This window comes from Argopecten irradians, chromosome 5 (assembly GCF_041381155.1).
Source record: "Argopecten irradians isolate NY chromosome 5, Ai_NY, whole genome shotgun sequence".
In the NCBI taxonomy this organism is placed as follows: Eukaryota; Metazoa; Mollusca; class Bivalvia; order Pectinida; family Pectinidae; genus Argopecten; species Argopecten irradians.
The window spans coordinates 23195695-23215207 of NC_091138.1; the positions used below are offsets into that span (position 1 = coordinate 23195695).

General features: G+C 33.7%; 3 protein-coding genes and 1 long non-coding RNA gene across 7 annotated transcripts in view; 1 reads left to right on the top strand and 3 right to left on the bottom strand.

Moving 5' to 3' along the window:
• Nucleotides 1–928: 928 nt before the first annotated feature.
• Nucleotides 929–2799, bottom strand: LOC138324331 (uncharacterized). Its single transcript, XM_069269406.1, has 2 exons — nucleotides 2248–2799; nucleotides 929–2194 (listed from the first exon to the last, which is right to left on the bottom strand). Exons 1-2 carry the CDS (start codon nucleotides 2797–2799, stop codon nucleotides 929–931), a joined length of 1818 nt encoding a protein of 605 aa, XP_069125507.1.
• An 829-nt stretch (nucleotides 2800–3628) lies between these two features.
• LOC138323271 (uncharacterized) lies at nucleotides 3629–7008 on the bottom strand. Its single transcript, XR_011208534.1, has 2 exons — nucleotides 6558–7008; nucleotides 3629–6143 (listed from the first exon to the last, which is right to left on the bottom strand). It is a non-coding gene; the product is annotated as an uncharacterized lncRNA (long non-coding RNA).
• An 88-nt stretch (nucleotides 7009–7096) lies between these two features.
• On the bottom strand, nucleotides 7097–19444 carry LOC138323270 (uncharacterized). Of its 3 annotated transcripts, XM_069267739.1 has the most exons (3): nucleotides 18309–19444; nucleotides 12711–12778; nucleotides 7327–7660 (listed from the first exon to the last, which is right to left on the bottom strand). In XM_069267739.1, exons 1-2 carry the CDS (start codon nucleotides 18987–18989, stop codon nucleotides 12743–12745), a joined length of 717 nt encoding a protein of 238 aa, XP_069123840.1. In that variant the 5' UTR covers nucleotides 18990–19444; the 3' UTR covers nucleotides 7327–7660; nucleotides 12711–12742. The 3 variants fall into 3 exon arrangements, 2 of the variants coding, with proteins under 2 accessions (XP_069123840.1, XP_069123841.1); XR_011208533.1 differs by lacking the exons at nucleotides 12711–12778; nucleotides 18309–19444 and adding an exon at nucleotides 8847–9113 and having other exon boundaries at nucleotides 7097–7660; XM_069267740.1 differs by lacking the exon at nucleotides 12711–12778 and having other exon boundaries at nucleotides 7328–7660.
• LOC138323269 (tachykinin-like peptides receptor 99D) overlaps nucleotides 18920–19513 on the top strand; it is a 60866-nt gene continuing 60272 nt past the window's right edge. For both annotated transcript variants that reach the window (XM_069267736.1, XM_069267737.1), the window contains exon 1: nucleotides 18920–19059. The gene's annotated coding sequence lies outside the window, so the exon portion shown is untranslated. The remainder of the gene's footprint in view (nucleotides 19060–19513) is intronic.

A 19513-nucleotide genomic window follows, 5' to 3' on the forward strand; every position in this document is an offset into this window, starting at 1 on the left:
AACAATAATTGCAAAAAAAAAAAAAAAAAAAAAAAAAAATTAAAAATAACGAGGTTACGTTTGTTACAATTTTTCGCGATTATTCGTTTAATGTTATAATTATGCTGTCCCAGCTTCAAAATTGCTTAAAATATGACTTGTTTTGTTTACATTTAGCAAAACATGGTCATTGACTGTGTATGGTTATATAGGGAAATGTTAACCTTTTAAAGGTAATAATTTCCTCGACCTCAGAGAACATTTTTCTTATGTTTACCAAAGTCCTACAACAATTTCCACGAATGATTATATAGAGTCATATGAAGTCAAACATGTGCATCTTGTAAATAAACTATACCTTTATCAATTGCCCTGCCTAACAACTAGTGTATGGATCTAAATAGGGCGAACAATTTTATACGAATAGAAGGACTCGTCAACTCGAGACATATTACGTGACAAAAATAGAAATGTTATTTATTTGTTCTTGATGGGTGCATTCAGTTTGTACAGATAATACCAAGGCAATCATGTTACACACCCATGGTGCATTGTGGGTGTGAAAGTAAATATCATATCCATAAAACAGATCAATTAAGATATACAAGTTATCAAAAAAAAAAAAAAAAAAAAAAAAAAATTCTTTCGAAATTATACATAGCGTGTAAATATTTAAAATTCTTCGAGGCAAATTATGATAAATGGTTTTTTTTAACCAAAATGGTGCCTACCTCTTCCTTCACATAAACAAAGACTTTTACACAGTTTAGTTGCTTTGTTTGTAAAATTAAGAATAATAGAGTGTCAGACAGCTGACAAATGTGTCTTTAAGTAGAATTTTATGCACCTTAACCATTTGACTTCAGAAACTATTAAGTTGAAACATGTAGATTATATGTTGTATACATCAATCTCTTGTCACCGGGATCGAACGATGAAATAAGTGGGTTTATATAAAGGTATAGTTACTCTCTACCCCAAGACTGTAGTATTCTGGTCTCTCTACCTCCAGACTGCTGTGGTCTAGTCTCTCTACCTCCAGACTGTAGTGGTCTGGTCTGTCTACCTCCAGACTGTAGTGGTCTTGTGTCTCTACCTCCAGACTGTAGTGGTCTGGTCTCTCTACCTCCAGACTGTAGTGGTCTGGTCTCTCTACCTCCAGACTGTAGTGGTCTGGTCTCTCTACCTCCAGACTGGAGTGGTCTGGTCTCTCTACTGCAAGATTGTAGTGGTCTGGTCTCTCTACCTCCAGACTGTTGTGGTCTAGTCTCTCTACCTCCAGACTGTAGTGGTCTTGTGTCTCTACCTCCAGACTGTAGTGGTCTGGTCTCTCTACCTCCAGACTGTAGTGGTCTGGTCTCTCTACCTCCAGACTGTAGTGGTCTTGTCTCTCTACTTCCAGACTGTAGTGGTCTGGTCTCTCTACCTCCAGATTGTAGTGGTCTGGTCTCTCTACCTCCAGACTGGAGTGGTCTGGTCTCTCTACTGCAAGATTGTAGTGGTCTGGTCTCTCTACCTCCAGACTGTAGCGGTCTGGTCTCTCTACCTCTAGACTGTAGTGGTCTTGTCTCTCTACTTCCAGACTGTAGTGGTCTGGTCTGTCTACCTCCAGAGTGTAGTGATCTGGTCTCTCTACCTCTAGACTGTAGTGGTCTGGTCTGTCTACCTCCAGAGTGTAGTGATCTGGTCTCTCTACCTCTAGACTGTAGTGATCTGGTCTCTCTACTTCCAGACTGTAGTGATCTGGTCTGTCTACCTCCGGACGGTAGTGGTCTGGTCTCTCTACCTCCAGACTGTAGTGATCTGGTCTCTCTACCTCTAGACTGTAGTGATCTGGTCTCTCTACTTCCAGACTGTAGTGATCTGGTCTCTCTACTTCCAGACTGTAGTGGTCTAGTCTATCTACCTCCAGACTGTAGTGGTCTGGTCTCTCTACCTCCAGACTGTAGTGATCTGGTCTCTCTACTTCCAGACTGTAGTGGTCTGGTCTGTCTACCTCCAGACTGTAGTGGTCTGGTCTGTCTACCTCCAGACTGTAGTGGTCTGGTCTCTTTACCTCCAGACTGTAGTGATCTGGTCTCTCTACTTCCAGACTGTAGTGGTCTGGTCTGTCTACCTCCAGACTGTAGTGGTCTGGTCTCTCTACCTCTAGACTGTAGGGGTCTGGTCTCTCTCTACCTCCAGAATGTAGTGGTCTGGTCTCTATACCTCCAGACTGTAGTGGTTTGGTCACTCTACTTCCAGACTGTAGTGGTCTGGTCTCTCTACTTTCAGACTGTTGTGATCTGGTCTCTCTACTTCCAGACTGTAGTGGTCTGGTCTGTCTACCTCCAGACAGTAGTGGTCTGGTCTCTCTACCTCCAGACTGTAGTGGTCTGGTCTCTCTACCTCTAGACTGTAGTGGTCTTGTCTCTCTACTTCCAGACTGTAGTGGTCTGGTCTCTCTACCTCCAGACTGTAATGATCTGGTCTGTCTACCTCCAGACGGTAATGGTCTGGTGTCTCTACCTCCAGACTGTAGTGGTCTGGTCTCTCTACCTCCAGACAGAAGGGGTCTGGTCTCTTTACCTTCAGACTGTAATGGTCTGGTCTCTCTACCTCCAGACTGTAGCGGTCTGGTCTCTCTACCTCTAGACTGTAGTGGTCTTGTCTCTCTACTTCCAGACTGTAGTGGTCTGGTCTCTCTACCTCCAGACTGTAATGGTCTGGTCTCTCTACCTCCAGACAGAAGTGGTCTGGTCTCTTTACCTCCAGATTGCAGTGGTCTGGTCTCTCCACCTCTTTACTGTTATAGTGGTCTGGTTGTAGAATGATAAACATCTACATAGTATTTTTGACTCGTAATGTGAGTAATGAATCAGAATATTTACCAAGATGTAAGAAAGAAATGGATGAAGAAATATTATCTGTATTTAAGCTAGTCAAACTTTTAAGTAGTACAAATGTGAAGGAGTTAAAGGATAGTTAATTGGTGTATAATGCAGGATTTGTTGAGAAACTATCATTGTCACACCATTTCTAATGATATTGTTAATTCTCCACTGGACGATTGCGGTGTTGCGTTTGTATGCCAAATATATTTATAAGATATATAAGATATACAAATGACTTTAAAAATGTAATGCAGTAATATAATTTAAATTTAACGTTGAAAGTTATTGTTAGGGCAGACGACAACTAATGTTAGTGTGACGTAACTGTGATCCATAAATTTGATACAATGTACTCCTGGTAGACTGCCAGGTATCGTAATTATCTGACAAATTGTGTTCCTGGTGGGGACTTTACACCCATAACTGTCGTCCAGTTATATCATTGCTATTTATCTTACCATTTAACATTTTAATGTTAATAAAAACGAGTTGATATAGATCTTGGTGTGGGATCATTATTCCGTATTTGCATATTACAGAGTTTATACTTCCTTTGCGGGTAGGTATCCATTGTGACGTCATCATCTTGTGAGCAAACCTTGCGTCATTTTTGCTGAAAAGTATGACGTTGCGCTCACAAACACATAGCGTCACAATCAGTACCTATTTACAAGGACAGCTTTAAAAGTCTATAAAATGCAAATACAGAGTAGAGGCAGCATCTTTAGACATCTTTAAATTATATATATATAATAATGTAAAAACACACAACAGAATAAAGTGTTAAAGTTTTATTTGAGAACATTTTATCACAGTTTAATAAACATGCACGTACACTGCCTTTAATCAGCACATTTACATTATCTTTTACACGCATGTTAATCAGCACATTTTCATTATCTTACACACGCATGTTAATCAGCACATTTACATTATCTTACACACGCATGTTAACCAGCACATTTACATTATCTAACACACGCATGTTAATCAGCACATTTACATTATCTTACACACGCATGTTAATCAGCACATTTACATTATCTTACACACGCATGTTAACCAGCACATTTACATTATCTTACACACTCATGTTAATCAGCACATTTACATTATCTAACACACGCACATTAACCAGCACATTTACATTATCTTACACACGCATGTTAACCAGCACATTTACATTATCTTACACACGCATGTTAACCAGCACATTTACATTATCTAACACACGCACATTAACCAGCACATTTACATTAACTTACACACGCATATTAACCAGCACACTCGCAGTAATGATCACACATGTGTTATGAGCAGTATCACTCTAAGGTAGACACTCATAACAATTATTTTAGAAAATCATAAGCACCTTGGTCATAAGTTAGCGAAACAAGCGGAAATGATATAACTTTTTAGAACATATCTACAGTTATATATAGATTATTTACATTTACTGTTCACGTTGATATGGAGTGGTTGAACACCTTCTAAATATGTCTGTAATTAATACCGTGTGAAACTCAGTTAGAACTCTTATGTCTACTGGCTATTCCGTATAGTTGGCCCTTTACGTGTATCAACTGTAAAATATACACAAGTTCTCCGTTAATATCGTATATTGGACGTGTTAGTCATGTTAAATCAAATTAGCAAATACTTACAGCACAACAAAACTTAACCTTAAACTTAGGTCAATGAATCAATGAAACAAATAAAGTAATGCATAAGTTTAACGATTTAGACCATAAAAATAACAAAAACTAGGGAAATCAAATTTATGCTAATAAAATTTTCGCGATTTGATTTATTGGTAGACTAAGAAATCACGAAAACATCACGCGAAAATATTCATAAACAAAGAGCCTTTAAGTTGTCTGTGTGAGTACGGATGTTTATATATGATGGTTCAGATCCATAAAAGCACCAATATACTATTGACATAGCGGTAAATGTCACATGAAATATCACACGTCTTGAAAGGACCGCCACAGTCAACGCCATGTTTTAAACTCTTGGGTAATATCGGAAAATCGAGCTGCATCACGTGACCGACATCGGCGATATCCGTATATATCGGAACCTCCAAAGTCGTCTCACGTTGCTTACATCGGCATTACCTGTACAGATCGGAAGTGTTCGGAGACTTCCATACTATTCTAAACGTGTGCACGCTCAAACTGAATTGTTTAATAACTTTATGAATACCAAAAATATGTAGATCCCTTTAAATACTTTTTTCTATGCCAAACTTTACATAAGAAAAGTCCAATCTCTAGTTATAGCATTAGATATATAATAAAAACAAAAATTACAAAAACATTAGAAATATTCTTACAAAAGACAAGACTATTGCACTTATTGGTACTATCACTGTTTACCAGCCTATAACTCGGTGAACTCGCTAATAAAATATATTTGTCATTTGATTGTGTTAAGAAGGAAATCAGATGTAACCGCATTATATAAACAATGTCGTGATGTCAGGAACCAAGAAATGCCGTCCGGATTCCAAGACTGCATGAAGTTTTACAGGCTCTTGTAATTATTTGATTAAAATCATTACGTTGTGCAAATTGTATGTAAGATTTTTTAAATTATAAAAATCGTCGCGGCGGGCAAATTTAAACAAGGCCGTTATCATAAATTTCCATGAACAATGTTATGTAAGATCCTAGATTTATTGCTGAATATTAGATGTGGACTGATTTTCAGTAGTCGATACATGATATATCGACTTGGTGTTTTCCTCCAGCTTGGTCGATATTGTGCTTGTGACCACCACATGACCCGTTTAATACCTTCGTCAGGGTGGTGTCTTGTGACCATCATTTTTGTTGTAACATGGACATCGAATAATTATATTTACTTTTTTCATATCTGATATAAAAATTAAGAGCATAAGAAATAATAGAATCTTAAATAATGACCTCGAACTACGCCCTAGGTCATTATTTAAGTGAACTAGTGTCGGATAACACGTTAGTCTCAACAAAGGTCCATAATTGTTAAGTATATTACACTTCCCAAGATTTTTACTTCACTTTTTTCTTCGGATACTGTATTCTTATTCCGAATCCTTTTTGCTTTCTTCATCCGAAATGTTGCTGTGTGTTGTATCAAAATGTTCCAGGGGAGAATGGCGTCTCTCTACGTTTCTTTCACGCACAAACGCTAAATTGTTAATTTCATCTATCGAAGACATTATCTCAAAATCGATTTGACGATTTGTTTTTTCAAATGGAGGCGTTTCTTGTTTCATTACAACAGTACTCGAATCCCTTGAGTCACCTGGAAAATACATTTAAACAATAAAATGAAAACAAGACTAAATACACAAATTTGTCTCGGTATGAAATTTGAGAGAAAACACGCAGGAGCCTATCTATTACGGCAACCGTCCCAAGTACCAGATACGTGACCTTATCGACAGCACTTTTTCATTGTTTGATCAATTGTTTTTTTTTTTTCTTATATCTCTAAGAATTATATCAAACGCACTCTTAATACTGGAATTACTAATTAATTTAACTGCACAATATTTCCATTATTCTCTTCTAGTAATTATTTCTACTTTGATTGCCCATTTCATGCTTTAAATCATCATTACATGATTTTGCTTATTATAACTTTGCAGCTTTATCAGAAAATGCAAATGTCACATTCTATATCAAATATGAGGTTAAATATATCACTGATGCATACGATTTACAACTCCAGAATCCACTGACTTCCCCAGTGCACTGTCGCTCTCTGCAGCACCTGAAATGATAATAACTTTTTCTGTTCACACATAAACGAAAAATTGTTTTATTTAATGATATCCTTGTAAGTGCATTCATACTAAAAATTGAAATATAAAGATAATGCCTGGTCCACGGTATAGACACTAGACGCGTTACATACTATGTTTGGCTTGGTGTATGTTTTATATGAAGTCAGCGTTATTCAATGATTTGGAGTAAACTGGGGAAAACTGACATTTGATTACATGTATATCCAGGCAACTTGTGTCATAAAAGAAAAAGTTGATGAAAAAATTTTGGCCTCCGTGGGGGTCATACGATCAAAAGAAATGTAAGCAAATGTGGCGAAATTCTATAAATATACTTGATTTTGAAGGTATCCAATTAACTTTATTTATTGCTAAAATAAATTACCGGATAAAATATTATTCAAGCTAAAATAAAATGACCGATAAAATAAGATTAAAGCTTAACAATAAAAAATTACCGATAAAAATAAGATTACAGCTAAAATTAATTTACCGATAGAATAAGATTACAGCTGAAATGAAATTACCGTTAATAAAGACAAACGCTAAAATTACCGATAAAATAAGATAACCGCCAAATTAAATTAACGCTAAAATAAAATTACCGCCAAAATAAAATACCGATAAAGTAAGATTACCGCTAATATAAAAATACCGATAAAATAAGATTACAGCTATAATGTAAAATTAAATAATTAAATAAGATGACTGCTAATTAAAATTATCTATAAAATAAGATAACGCCAAAATAAAATTAACGCTAATATAAGATTACAGCTTAGACACCGTCCAGATGTAATAAAAACATACCATCACGGCCTTTGTTAGGACGTATTGACTCGTGCGTTATGTCTATGTGTGTCTCCTCTATTAAAGTCTCCAGTGATTGTTTAACACTACTTATGGCCTCTTCCGCGGATAATACACGGGACATCATCTCTTTTAACTTGTCTTCTATCGTTTAAGCTTCCTCGGCCATTCTTTGAGATCCTCCTGGTACAGACTTGTATAAGGAACTATCAGGCTAGGACATCTATTTCAAGAGAATCAAGATTTACACATATTAAAAAAAAAAAAAATAAATAAAAAAAAATAAATAAAAAAATCAATATTTCTAAAAAAGAAAGACTTTCATTATTATAGATATTATAAATAAATTTTCCACATTTTTATGCGAAACGAATATCAATAAGACGTTTTGCAATAATCAAATTGATAGCTAATTGCAGTCAAATATTTGGTTAGGCTGAAACGGTTTACATGGTTGTAGACTTCAATAAAGGTTAGCAAATACGGTATATCTCGTTGTAATTCAATATGTCAAAGTTTGTATGAATATCTGGAAGACATGGCCTGTCAGCTGTGTTTTTCATTCAACACAGCCAAATAATATGGTAGTAAAAAAATGAAGATTATTTCGATTTACTGAAAAAACCCATGTGAATATTAAAAAAAACTATTCCAACATTCCTTCTGTTAGTGTGTTTACGAAATTGAATTAATTGTTGCATAACCAAAAAACAACAAACACTAAAATAGCATCTTCCTGAAACTTAAAACCAAACCTAACATATGGTATTCATTAGGTACTTTACTTTGTGGTTGATGGCCTTTTATGAAAAGAGACTGTATGATACAGTGCAATATACATTTATGTAAGACATATACGGTTAGTGTAGGCTATGTCAACTACATGGACAAATACAATTACAGATTAAAGACCTGCTCTGTTATCAACACTAAAAGAAGTTTCAAAACAAGCAATTTAATCACAAAGAGCACATAGAGCACAGATTGTCTGTGAGGTATGTTTGGAAAAAAATAAATGAATACAGCTACGAATAATGATATAACAAACAACAAATGAAGTTGATGATTCGAACACTTTTCTGTTCACGCAGTTTGTGTCCTATTGACAGCATAAGAGTAATTTAAGGATGTGCCAGGTTACGAAGGAAAGCCGGAGTTTTCAGAGAAAAACCACCAACCTACGATTACCAGACAACTACTCCATGAGGGTAAAAAAGTGAAGAACTAGTGGTAATTTCTGTTATGGTTATGATATCTTAACCACTAAGTCACTGCATATATGTTTCTGCGAAAATAATATTTGCATTTTGAAGAATCATATAGAAATGCATTAAGGTATATGACTTTGCAATTCTTTGAAATTAAAGCTACATAATGCTTTATGAAAAAAGACGATTCCTGTCACTTACCTATTACACCGAACACGGAGGCCTCAGTTTGACAACTAATATTGACAACTAGGTATATAGGTAGTTATGAACATTTTTGTCTTCCTTGTTAAATACGATTGGAAAACCCAAGACAAATTACTAGGTCTACAGGAAAAATAATAATAAAGAAATAACAAGATGTAAACGCAAAGAGGAAGCAATGTCTTAACTTTATTTTACTTTTTATTCAAACGATTAACTGATTGTTTGAATTGATAATATTCGTAATGAAATGCTGAATTCCTTATCCAGATGTGAAAGGGGTATACAAGGGGTCACAAACTGGGGTAAGATTGGAGGTTATCGTATGATCCCAAAGGTAAATATCTGTATTCTCTATTTCTTACAATAATATTTCTACCCATACTTGAACTTTTTAAATTAAGTTCATTCATTTAAAAAAATTACTTCAGAAGAAAACCTCACTGGAAATGACTTCTCCATACGTTAAAGTGAAGATAACAATAACATTCAGAAGAAATCTATTTGATTACAGTATTCTCTCTAAAACAGTTTGAAATCTTACAGTGTAGGTGTAGCCACGTAATTCAGATAAATATAGTCTGGGTGTATTTAATAGCAATAGACGTAGATAATATAGGGATAATAGTAATTATTGATAGATCAAATGCAAGCAAGATTATCTGTTAGTTATGTTTAATGAAGGACTCTGTATATCCTTTCGATATTTACGCAACTTTTAATACAAAGGAAATAAATAGAAAATGACTAAATGATAACGTACTGTGCTTTTTGGACAGCCCAGGACTCCAATTTTATCACGTTTTGTTATTTATGAAGGAACCCTATAAACATTCTGTTGAAAAATAGACAGAATTATCCAGGATTTAAACAGATACAATGATAAAATTGTGCTAATATCAATTGTCTGTCTTTGGTTTTATCACTAACTGACACTTGATGTTTGTATTCTGAATAATTATTAAATGAGTTGTTTCATACTTTGTAAAATACAATAATAGTGCAAAATATATAATATTATCTTGACGTTACTAAATGAACGTATATCATGGGTTTTTTTCACGAGTTGTCCAAAATATTAATTATATGGGTCGTTGTCACAATCATCTTATTATGAAAAATGTAAAAGTTTGTAAAAAGTTCCATACGGGACATTTTCTGAAATTTCAAAGCCAAAACCGACGTCGATGCTATACTATACATAAAATGTAACCAAATTCTGGTGGACCATCACCTCTATGCGGAAATAATGCATATTTATAGTAATATATTGTAGACGTTATTGCAATATCAAATGCTACGTTAATGTAGAGATAATAATTTTCTAAACTATATCACTAAAGAAGATTGTACAGAGCAGTCACGAATGATTTACTTTCACCCATCGGACACTGTAGAAAATCTCACTCAATCTATCTGTGTGACACTATGACTAACGTGTAGTGCACAGATAACATATACAACATAAACCAATATTTTACTTTATTATTTTTCTGGATTTTTTGTCACTTCTCATTGGTCAAAAACACGCCACGTGGTCACCGATAAAAAACTATATTGCACGATTTTTCCGGAAGTAGTTTATAGAAAAAGTATATATTGCACGGTTATTTTTAGATAACGTTATCGTCGACGTTACCAAAACGCTTAGTGTTCCTGGCACTTTGAAACAAACGCTTTGATGACCTTAGTTTGAAGCGTAACCACAAAATGTGTCAGACGACGTTGATTGTTTAGGTTTCTAACAAAGATGATGACGACTTCCAGCTGATGACTACAGTTTAAACTTTTAAAGTTTCAATATAAACACGGTATAGGAGAGTAGGAAACAATCGAATAACATACATTAAGCGTCTGGAGCCATTGAATAGTGAATACGTTTGATATTTATTTTTAAAATTACACCTAGGCTACTTACAACATTAGGCCTAGGCTAATCCTACTGTATGTATACGATTTTCATTTTACGGAATGGAGTACTAAGCATAAGATAATGTATCTTAATGTCAATCTGAATCTGTTAATATATGTTTGACGTCGAAGTGTATTATTTCAACGGAGAACAAACTATACATTTAATTGACTGTGTCCTAGAGACATAGAGCTACATGTATAATGGAGTACATGTACATGTATGCAATTTACAAACACGCATGCACCGGGTTCATGTAATAAAAGCTTGAAGTGCATCAATTGATACTGTTTTAATATGTTGTTTTTGAATTATACTTGTTACAAAGTCATAGGATTGTAACTGTCATCACGAAGCAGAATTTAAAATGCGATGCTCATTTAGTTTCACACTCATTTCAAAATGTAAAAAATCCAGAAAAATAATAAAACAATTATAGCATTTTGATTTCGGTCAATACATGGTTATATCGACCACAGAAAAAAATATCGACCTCGGACTACGTCCTCGGTCAATATTTTTTCTTTGGTCGATATAACCATGTATCGACCTCACCAAAATGCTATATTTGTATAAGAATGTTTGCTGCATGTCACTAATGCCTAACAATAGTTTGTTAGGGTCATTCGTTTGGATGTCTAAGTTAAAATACGTAACCATATTAAAATGTGATAAGGTAGATGTGGTTAAAGGAGAAAGGGAAACAATATGGTCGTTCAATCGAATGAGCTACACGAGTTATGCATCTTTATATAAGGGCAACATTCCATATACAAGCAAAATATCTTCATATTAATTCAGGTCATTTCAATTCCATTTCAGGTGAAAATGTTTAGGTCATATATTGGTCGTGAAATTGACCTTAATTTGACCTTAAATTGGCATAACTTTTACATTACGATTCAAAATCGAAGACTTTATCAGGCCTATTTTAAGTGAAATTCAGAATTTCAGGTCAAGCTCTTTTCATGTCAAAATGATCAAAAGGCATTTCTCCTGTGTGCAGTACAGCAAAAGTTAGTAATATCAAGTCATATTCTCAGATTTTTAACTTCATAATTCAAACAAGTAATTCCATATAATTCAAGATATACTCTTAGTCCTCCTGGGTAAGTCAATAGAAACAAATTACTTATTACAAAAGGTTCAATACATTGTTGGCTTTGTTAAGATTAACCTGGTTTCCAGTTTTAGTATTATTTGCGAGCAAGAATTATTCAAGGAATAATATCAAACAAATGAATGATGAGCTAAATAAAAACATTCCGATTCCATAAACGGCAGAATAGTGCAGTTTTGGTTTTTCGGTACTATTTTGTGTAAAATCAATTCAGTGCTGCATGATTGTATTTTTACATTAGTTTCTAATATGAAAGCATACATGTATCTATTATTCCTTTTAACAAACTCATAAATTATTTCTGGCATTTCTCGATAAAGGGAACTACATCTTATCTTCCTGTTTATGACAATATCACATGCTAAAATACAAATAATACTTTCTACGCTTTCCACAATAGCCTAACATATTTTCCTAGTTTGTCGTATGTAAGCACATAAATGAGACAAATGACATCTTGCCCATCGACATCAATGTTTCTATTTGAATACACAGACTTCCGGAAAAATTACCATATTTGTAAAATAACTTTAATCTAAATAAGTCTAAATTGGTTATATGTTTTGATCGGGATAGAAAGACAAAAGTTGGCAAACCTCGCCAAAATAATGGTTACATTGCAAAACTCTGTTCATATATTGTCTTTTATTTCTTTTGTTTAGCCGCCTTTTGATTTGAACTATTGTCTTGTGGTCATATAAATAAAAATTATTGTATTAGTTATAGTTTCCGTTGCTTGCATATCGACTCTCAGATAAATAATCTATTTGATACGAATGTTCGACAAAACAACATACAAGTTCTTATGAAAACGACACTTGTCACTTACCTTATGTATTTAAACGGAAGCCACTTCTACAACTAGGTCTCTAACAGGGAAGCTGCTTTTATAGTGTACTAGAAGAATAATTTGTATGACGTAAGCTTACACCTAAAGATGAATATCAACATGGTTTTTATAAATTTAAACACGGAAGCCATGCGATTAATCTAGGGTTTTTCAATTGAAAATAATTTCAAAGAAAGCTTCCCTTGTTATCATATAATAAAAGCTAGGCAGTGATTCAAATTAAAATTGCTCGACATTCACAACTATTCCCTTAGTTCACGACTCATGCTTTCAACATCTACAGCAGATATTTTCCTGGCACTATCGTATAATGGTTTATTTAGTGGTCACGTCTTGAAAGGTTAATCTCAGTCATACGTCTCTCCTCTTTTGCGTATCGACAAAGAAAATGTTTTTTTGAGAGAAATGTTAGTCCTCCCATTAGTTCAAATGCAATTGGTCGATCCCGTCGATCTGGTTTATTGATGAATTGATGATCATAGCGATTTTCATGAAAAAAATGTATGGCCAACACAGAGTGTCTTGTAATTTTATCTGCCATTCGTCTCAACATACTTTTAGTCTTTTCTATGAACATAATGATTTCTTGAGCAACTGTTGGTACCGTACAGCTGTAAATTTCAAAGGGGATAACATAACTTTCCAGCTGCTATTGAGCTTTTGTTATAAGATATTGATCTGCGAATTAATATGAAAATGAAGTGTGTGTGGAAGAGACTTGTGAAGGTGTGTTTCTATCCTTTAGAAATATTACCATAAAATGGAGGAATGCGTTTAAATTACTTGGACTCGTCCCTTCCACCGAAGGCCTCTCTTACAAATTTCCATATTTCTACATATTTTACTCTCTCTCTCACCCATCCAATATAGTACTTTATACTTATTTATATACATGTATAAATATAATTCTTGAAAAGACTTTTCTTATTTTAAGTTTTAAATTTTGTGTTTAATTGACCACTTAAGCATTATTTTACAGTGCGGTCTACAATATCTGCATATATATTGAATTATCAAAAAAGGAAATGTTAATATATAAAGTTAGAGTTTTGATATTACAGTAGATAAGATATTTGCTGGTAATAAATAAGGGGAGGTAACTCCTTCTACAAAGGGAATTGTATAAGGGAGACAACTCCTATATACAAACCGTATTATTCCTACCTCTCATTTCTCATTCACTCTCTATATTCATACCGCAACTGAAGTTCTGTACATAGTAGTTCAAATTCTATATATAGTATAAATAATTCAGAAAGATTATGATATTTTGACTATGCTATGGCATTTGATAACATTTTGTACAGTTCCTTTTTTCTTGAATTTTGACATTTCAAATAATTCCCAATATTTTCTATAATAATGCTTTTAAAGATAATAAGTGCAGATTGGACACTTATATTCTTGTTTTGGTACTTCACAATATTTCTAACTTTCCATACTGTAAATTTAGTGCTGATAACAATTGTTTCCAATAAATCTTTTCTCTTCATCTTCATAATTACCTAGCAGAAATTTTGCTTCATTACTAAATATATCAATAATTTTCTGTTTCCAAGTGATTTGATTAGAAATATTGTGTTTTATACAAGACAAGAGATTTTGGACATAATTACATGTATAAAATAAATGACACAGTGTTTCAGCATTTTCACAAAAATGACATTTTCCATCCGATCTATTCATTAACTGCAATTTTGTTTCAGTAAAAATGATTCTATGTAATAAATTCCACTCAAATTGTTTAATTTTTTGTGAAATAGCAATATACTGAAATTTTGTCCATATTATTTGCCAATTCTTTTTATCTAAATTACTGTTTTGGAAATATTCTTTCCATTTTACTTCTGCAATGGGTTCACAATCCGGCATCAGAATTTTTTGTATATATTTCTCTTTTAGCTTTTCAGAAGAAATTAGTGTTTCTTTATTCAATTTGTTGTTTTTAATAATTATTTTTAAATCAGAATTTATATACTGTTCAGTATCTTGAACATAGTTATCTCTGAGTATTTGTAAAAAAATTTTGTGGAATTGAATTTTTAATAATAGTAAATTCTGCTATCCAGTTTATTTTTTTTGTGTAGCTTTCTTAGAAGTAGCTCACTATCAATGAACTTTTTTTCATCTTCATTCCAAATATCTTTAATTTTTGTCAGCTGTGACCGTAAAAAGGATTTAAAACATTGTGATTTACCATTTACCATTAAATTGGTATTTCTAAAAAGGTTTTGGTTCATAATTTCATTTTTACTAGTGGCAGGGATTTTGGTTCTGAAAGTTGACCATGCTTTGATACATTTTTGATAAAAGACAGGTATTCCACTTAAATCTAGTCCTTGTAGATTGGAGCAATTACATATAAAATATTTTGTGTTATGTATTTCATCAAACTTTTGTAGGAAGTGTTTCCCAAATGCATTCCAATTATCCAATTTTGACTGCAGTATCCTGTATGTAGTCTTCACATATTTACTTAATATAAAAACATCAATATCTACCATATTAATTCCTCCTTTATTTTTTATTGTTACAGCACGTTTTTCTATTAACAAGATTAATTTTGCTATCCCATATGAAATTCCATACAATCAAGTTAATTTCATTTTTGTACTTTTCTGGGATACCTCTAGCTTCAATTTCGAAGCTTATTGTAGATAATATTAGAGACCTGATAATCAACACTTTACCTCCAATACTAAGGTTTCTAGTTTTCCATATTTGCACACAGTTTTTTATTTTTTGAACTTTATCCTTCCATAGATTGTCTATATCAATATTATATCCATGATGTATACCTAAAGTTTTGACAGAATTTTTTGTCCATTTTATCTTATCAAATACTGGTTTCTTATTTTTCCATTTCCCTAGATATATAGCTTCAGTTTTATCATAATTTATCTTTGAGCCTGATGCTCTCTCATATATTTTCAAATAGTTCAAAGGATTGTGTAATAGATTCTTCAGTTCTGTGAAAATGTTGCAGATCATCAGCAAATCCATTTAATTTTACTTCTGAATTATTGGTATTTGGTAATTTGATTCCTTTAATATCCGAAGTTGCTCGTATAGTACATGCCAGTGGTTCTGCTTGTAAAATGTACATTTATTGGCGCCATTGGGCAACCCTGTCTCGCTGATCTTGATAACTGAAAATATCTTGAAGTAAAACCATTTGTTTCTATACAAGTTGTAGCATTACCTACAAGCATTTTTATCCAATTACAATATTTAGGTCCAAAATTAAATTTTTCAAAGCAATGAAAATATCCAATCCCATTCTATTCTATCAAAGGCTTTTTGTTGATCAATGAATACAATGGCTCCATTCTCTTCCTCAATATCACAATATTCAATTATGTCTTGTAATTGTCTGTTGGCATTCATGATATTTCTTCCTGGCACAAAACCCTTTTGGTCTGTATGTATAATTTTAGCAAGAAGAGGTTTGATTCTATTACTGATAACCTTTGCAATAATTTTATAGTCTGTATTTAATAGCGTTAGAGGCCGCCAATTTTTTATATCTTCTCTTTCACCCTTTTTGAATAGTAGCTTCAGTATTCCCTTCCCCTGAGATTTAGACATAGTATTATATTTAAATACATATTTTTATTACCTCCAGAAATTCTTGCTTAATTATTTCCCAGTATTTTTTGTAAAATTCTGCTATAATTCCATCCTCTCCTGGAGATTTATTGTTTTTAAGAGTTCTTATAGCTGAGTATATTTCTTCATCTTCTATATCTCTGTCTGTTTTCTCTTTATCATCTTCACATATTTTTATTTTCAATGAATTGAGTTAAATATTCTGCATTCTCTTTATCCCATCCTTCTGTTTTAAAAAGTTTTTCATAGAAATTCACTTGTTCTTGTAGAATATTTTTTATTCCAGTTTTATAGTTCCCATCTGCAGATTTTATTCTATACCACTGCTTCTTCTGTGCATTATTTTTCTCTAAATTAAAGAAATAAGCTGTTGATTTTTCGTTTTCTTCAAAGTTTTGTATTCTTGACCTTATCCGTGCAGCATTAGCTTTGTTAGTGTAGTGTTATTTAATACTTTTTTCTAACTTTTGAATATCTTCTCTGAAACCATTTTCTTCCCTTAACTTTTCTAATGTTTTCTCATCCTCTTTTATTATCTTATCTTTTGTACTTAGAATTTTACCAATTTCCATAGACAACTCCTTTATTTGAATTTTAGTCACTTCCCACCATTCCAATATATTTGTATATTTATTAATATTATTAACCCAGGATCTCCAACAGTTTTTGAAAGCTTGTGAAAATAGTGTGTGTGTTCTAAAACTTTAACACTCATCTTCCAGTTTCCCGGTCCACGCTCTATTTCTTGTGGTAATAATTTAACTAATATCATATTATGGTCACTATATGGACAAAATTTTATACAAGGGTCACTGAAAAGGTGTCGCATCTTAGAAGGAGTGAACATATTGTCAATTCTTGATTCTGAATGACATCTCTTAAATGTAAATTTCTTCTTAATAACATATTGAGAACGCCATATATCCTCAAGATTTTTTTCACTAATCAGGGTGCTTAATTCTCTTTGTCCTATATCTTGTTTGTTAAGTGCTGGTTTTCTATCTATGCTATTATTTAGCGTGCAATTAAAATCTCCCACTAAAATACATTCTGATAATTGACCTTTGTTGTCATCTATTATCTTACTTGTTGTGTGTGAAAAAATCTTTACGTTCATTACCATGGTTAGGTGCATACACATTGTACAGTTCAAATAGTTTATCTTCAGATTCTATGTTGGCTGATATAATTCTGCCATTACCACATTTGTGTTTTTCTGATACATTTGCTGCAAAAATATTTTTCCATAAGATTGCTACCCCCTTTGATGAATTAGTGCCATTATTCCACATGCTTCCACCCCCCTTAGTTATGTCTTTCCATTGTTTGCTCCATGAAATTTGGTCAGTGTCTGTGCAGTGAGTTTCTTGTAAACATATTATATCTTTTTTTTGGCTCTGCAACCAATACATCACTTTTTCTCTTTTCTTATTGTCTCTCAAACCATTTACATTTATACTGCTAATCGTTACATAATTTTTGTTTGCAGATGGCATTATGAATAATGTCTATTATGAGGAACCACTTTTCATTGATTCCCTTACCTGTTAACACTATGTGGAAAAAGTATACACAGAGAAATACTAAATGAACTACAGATATAGGGTAATTTACATTATAGGTTTGTGTTTGCATTAAGAAACTTAAGATGCGATTTTCTGTGTTTTTTTGGATAATCTATCCTCTGGTGGAGTGGAATTGTCACTTAACAGACGTTTCTTAAAATTTGGATCGACTGGGGTTTTGGGTCCTTCATCGTTATTAGCAATAATGTTGCTAGCACGTATGAATTCCCACATGACACTCCACATTTTTTTTGCCCCGTCTTTTGTTTACATGTACGCCAGATGCGTCGTTCTTGTCATACATACTACCAATGGGATGACCTTCTTTAGTCAGACCCTCATAGCAATCTATCAAATACAGATTATCCTTGCTATTACATAATTTCTCAAGGAAAGTATTCACCTTCAGCACTGCCTCATTGAAAGCTTGAGGCCTAGTACCTTTCGCCTTCCTTTTCAAAATCGTACATACACCGATTTTTGTGTGGTCCGGAAATGCCTTGCCGACTTTTCCAAGCGCATCTATGACCCTGATCATTACTTGATCAGTGTCGTTCTTGGTTGTCATAATATCGTTAGTGCCTAAATGCAATATAACATTTTCTATTTGTTCATTTGTCATGTTTTTTGCCTTATCAATGAGTCTGTCTATTTCTCCAAATGAAGCACCATTGATGGACGCGTTGCAAACGTTGTCATTAACAATGTCCATTCGGTTCGCGTTAGATGCTCCCAAGATGACTGTTGGTACACAAGGCGCTTTTTGTCCGTCCTCCAGATTCGTTTGCGGTATTTCCTCATTGTTTATGTTTTTGTTCTCGTCATCAGTACACACGACCTCGGAACACGTGGATATGTTGTTATCCTCCTCTATCTCAGCTGCGTATTCTCCGTATTGTTCGAAGCGAGTTCGTTGGAGACAGTCACGTTGAATATGGGCCTGTTTCTTTACAGAAGTGACACTGTCTGGAGGTGACAGTGCAGTCTCTGATAAGGTGGTCAGAACTACCACAACGATGACATTTTCGAATAGTCTCATTCTTATTCGGACATTGGTATGGAGGGATGGCTTGTCTGGCCACATCTAAAACACGGTGTCCGATTGTTGTCACCGAATAAGCGGACCGAGAAACGCCCAAAGTTCGCTGTTAAAGGTAAGGCGGATACACAATTTACAAGTGACACGTATCTTGTCCCATTTTCTATATCGGTCCCCTTGATTTTTCCTCTTTTCAGCGTTCCACTTACCACTTCACCATATTTTGATATCTGTGCACAAATAAATTCGTCTGACATTTCAACTGGAGCATCCTTTATGGTAACGTTGGTAATATTTTTTTCAACACTAGTGAAGCGAATTGTCTGGTAGTCTATCACTACACCGTCTTTTAAAAGCGATGTTTTAGATGATTCGTCTTTTAATGTTACCACACAAGTTTTGTCTAATATTTGTATAGAACGTACTCGTTCTTTGTTGATTATTTGTTCAACCGCGTAAAGAATTTTTTCATGGGTTAGTCCCTTCAAAAATCTGTGATAAAAATGTACAAAATTACTTGGACTTTGCCAACAACACCTAGGCTGGAATTTGGTGTTCATTATATCGGC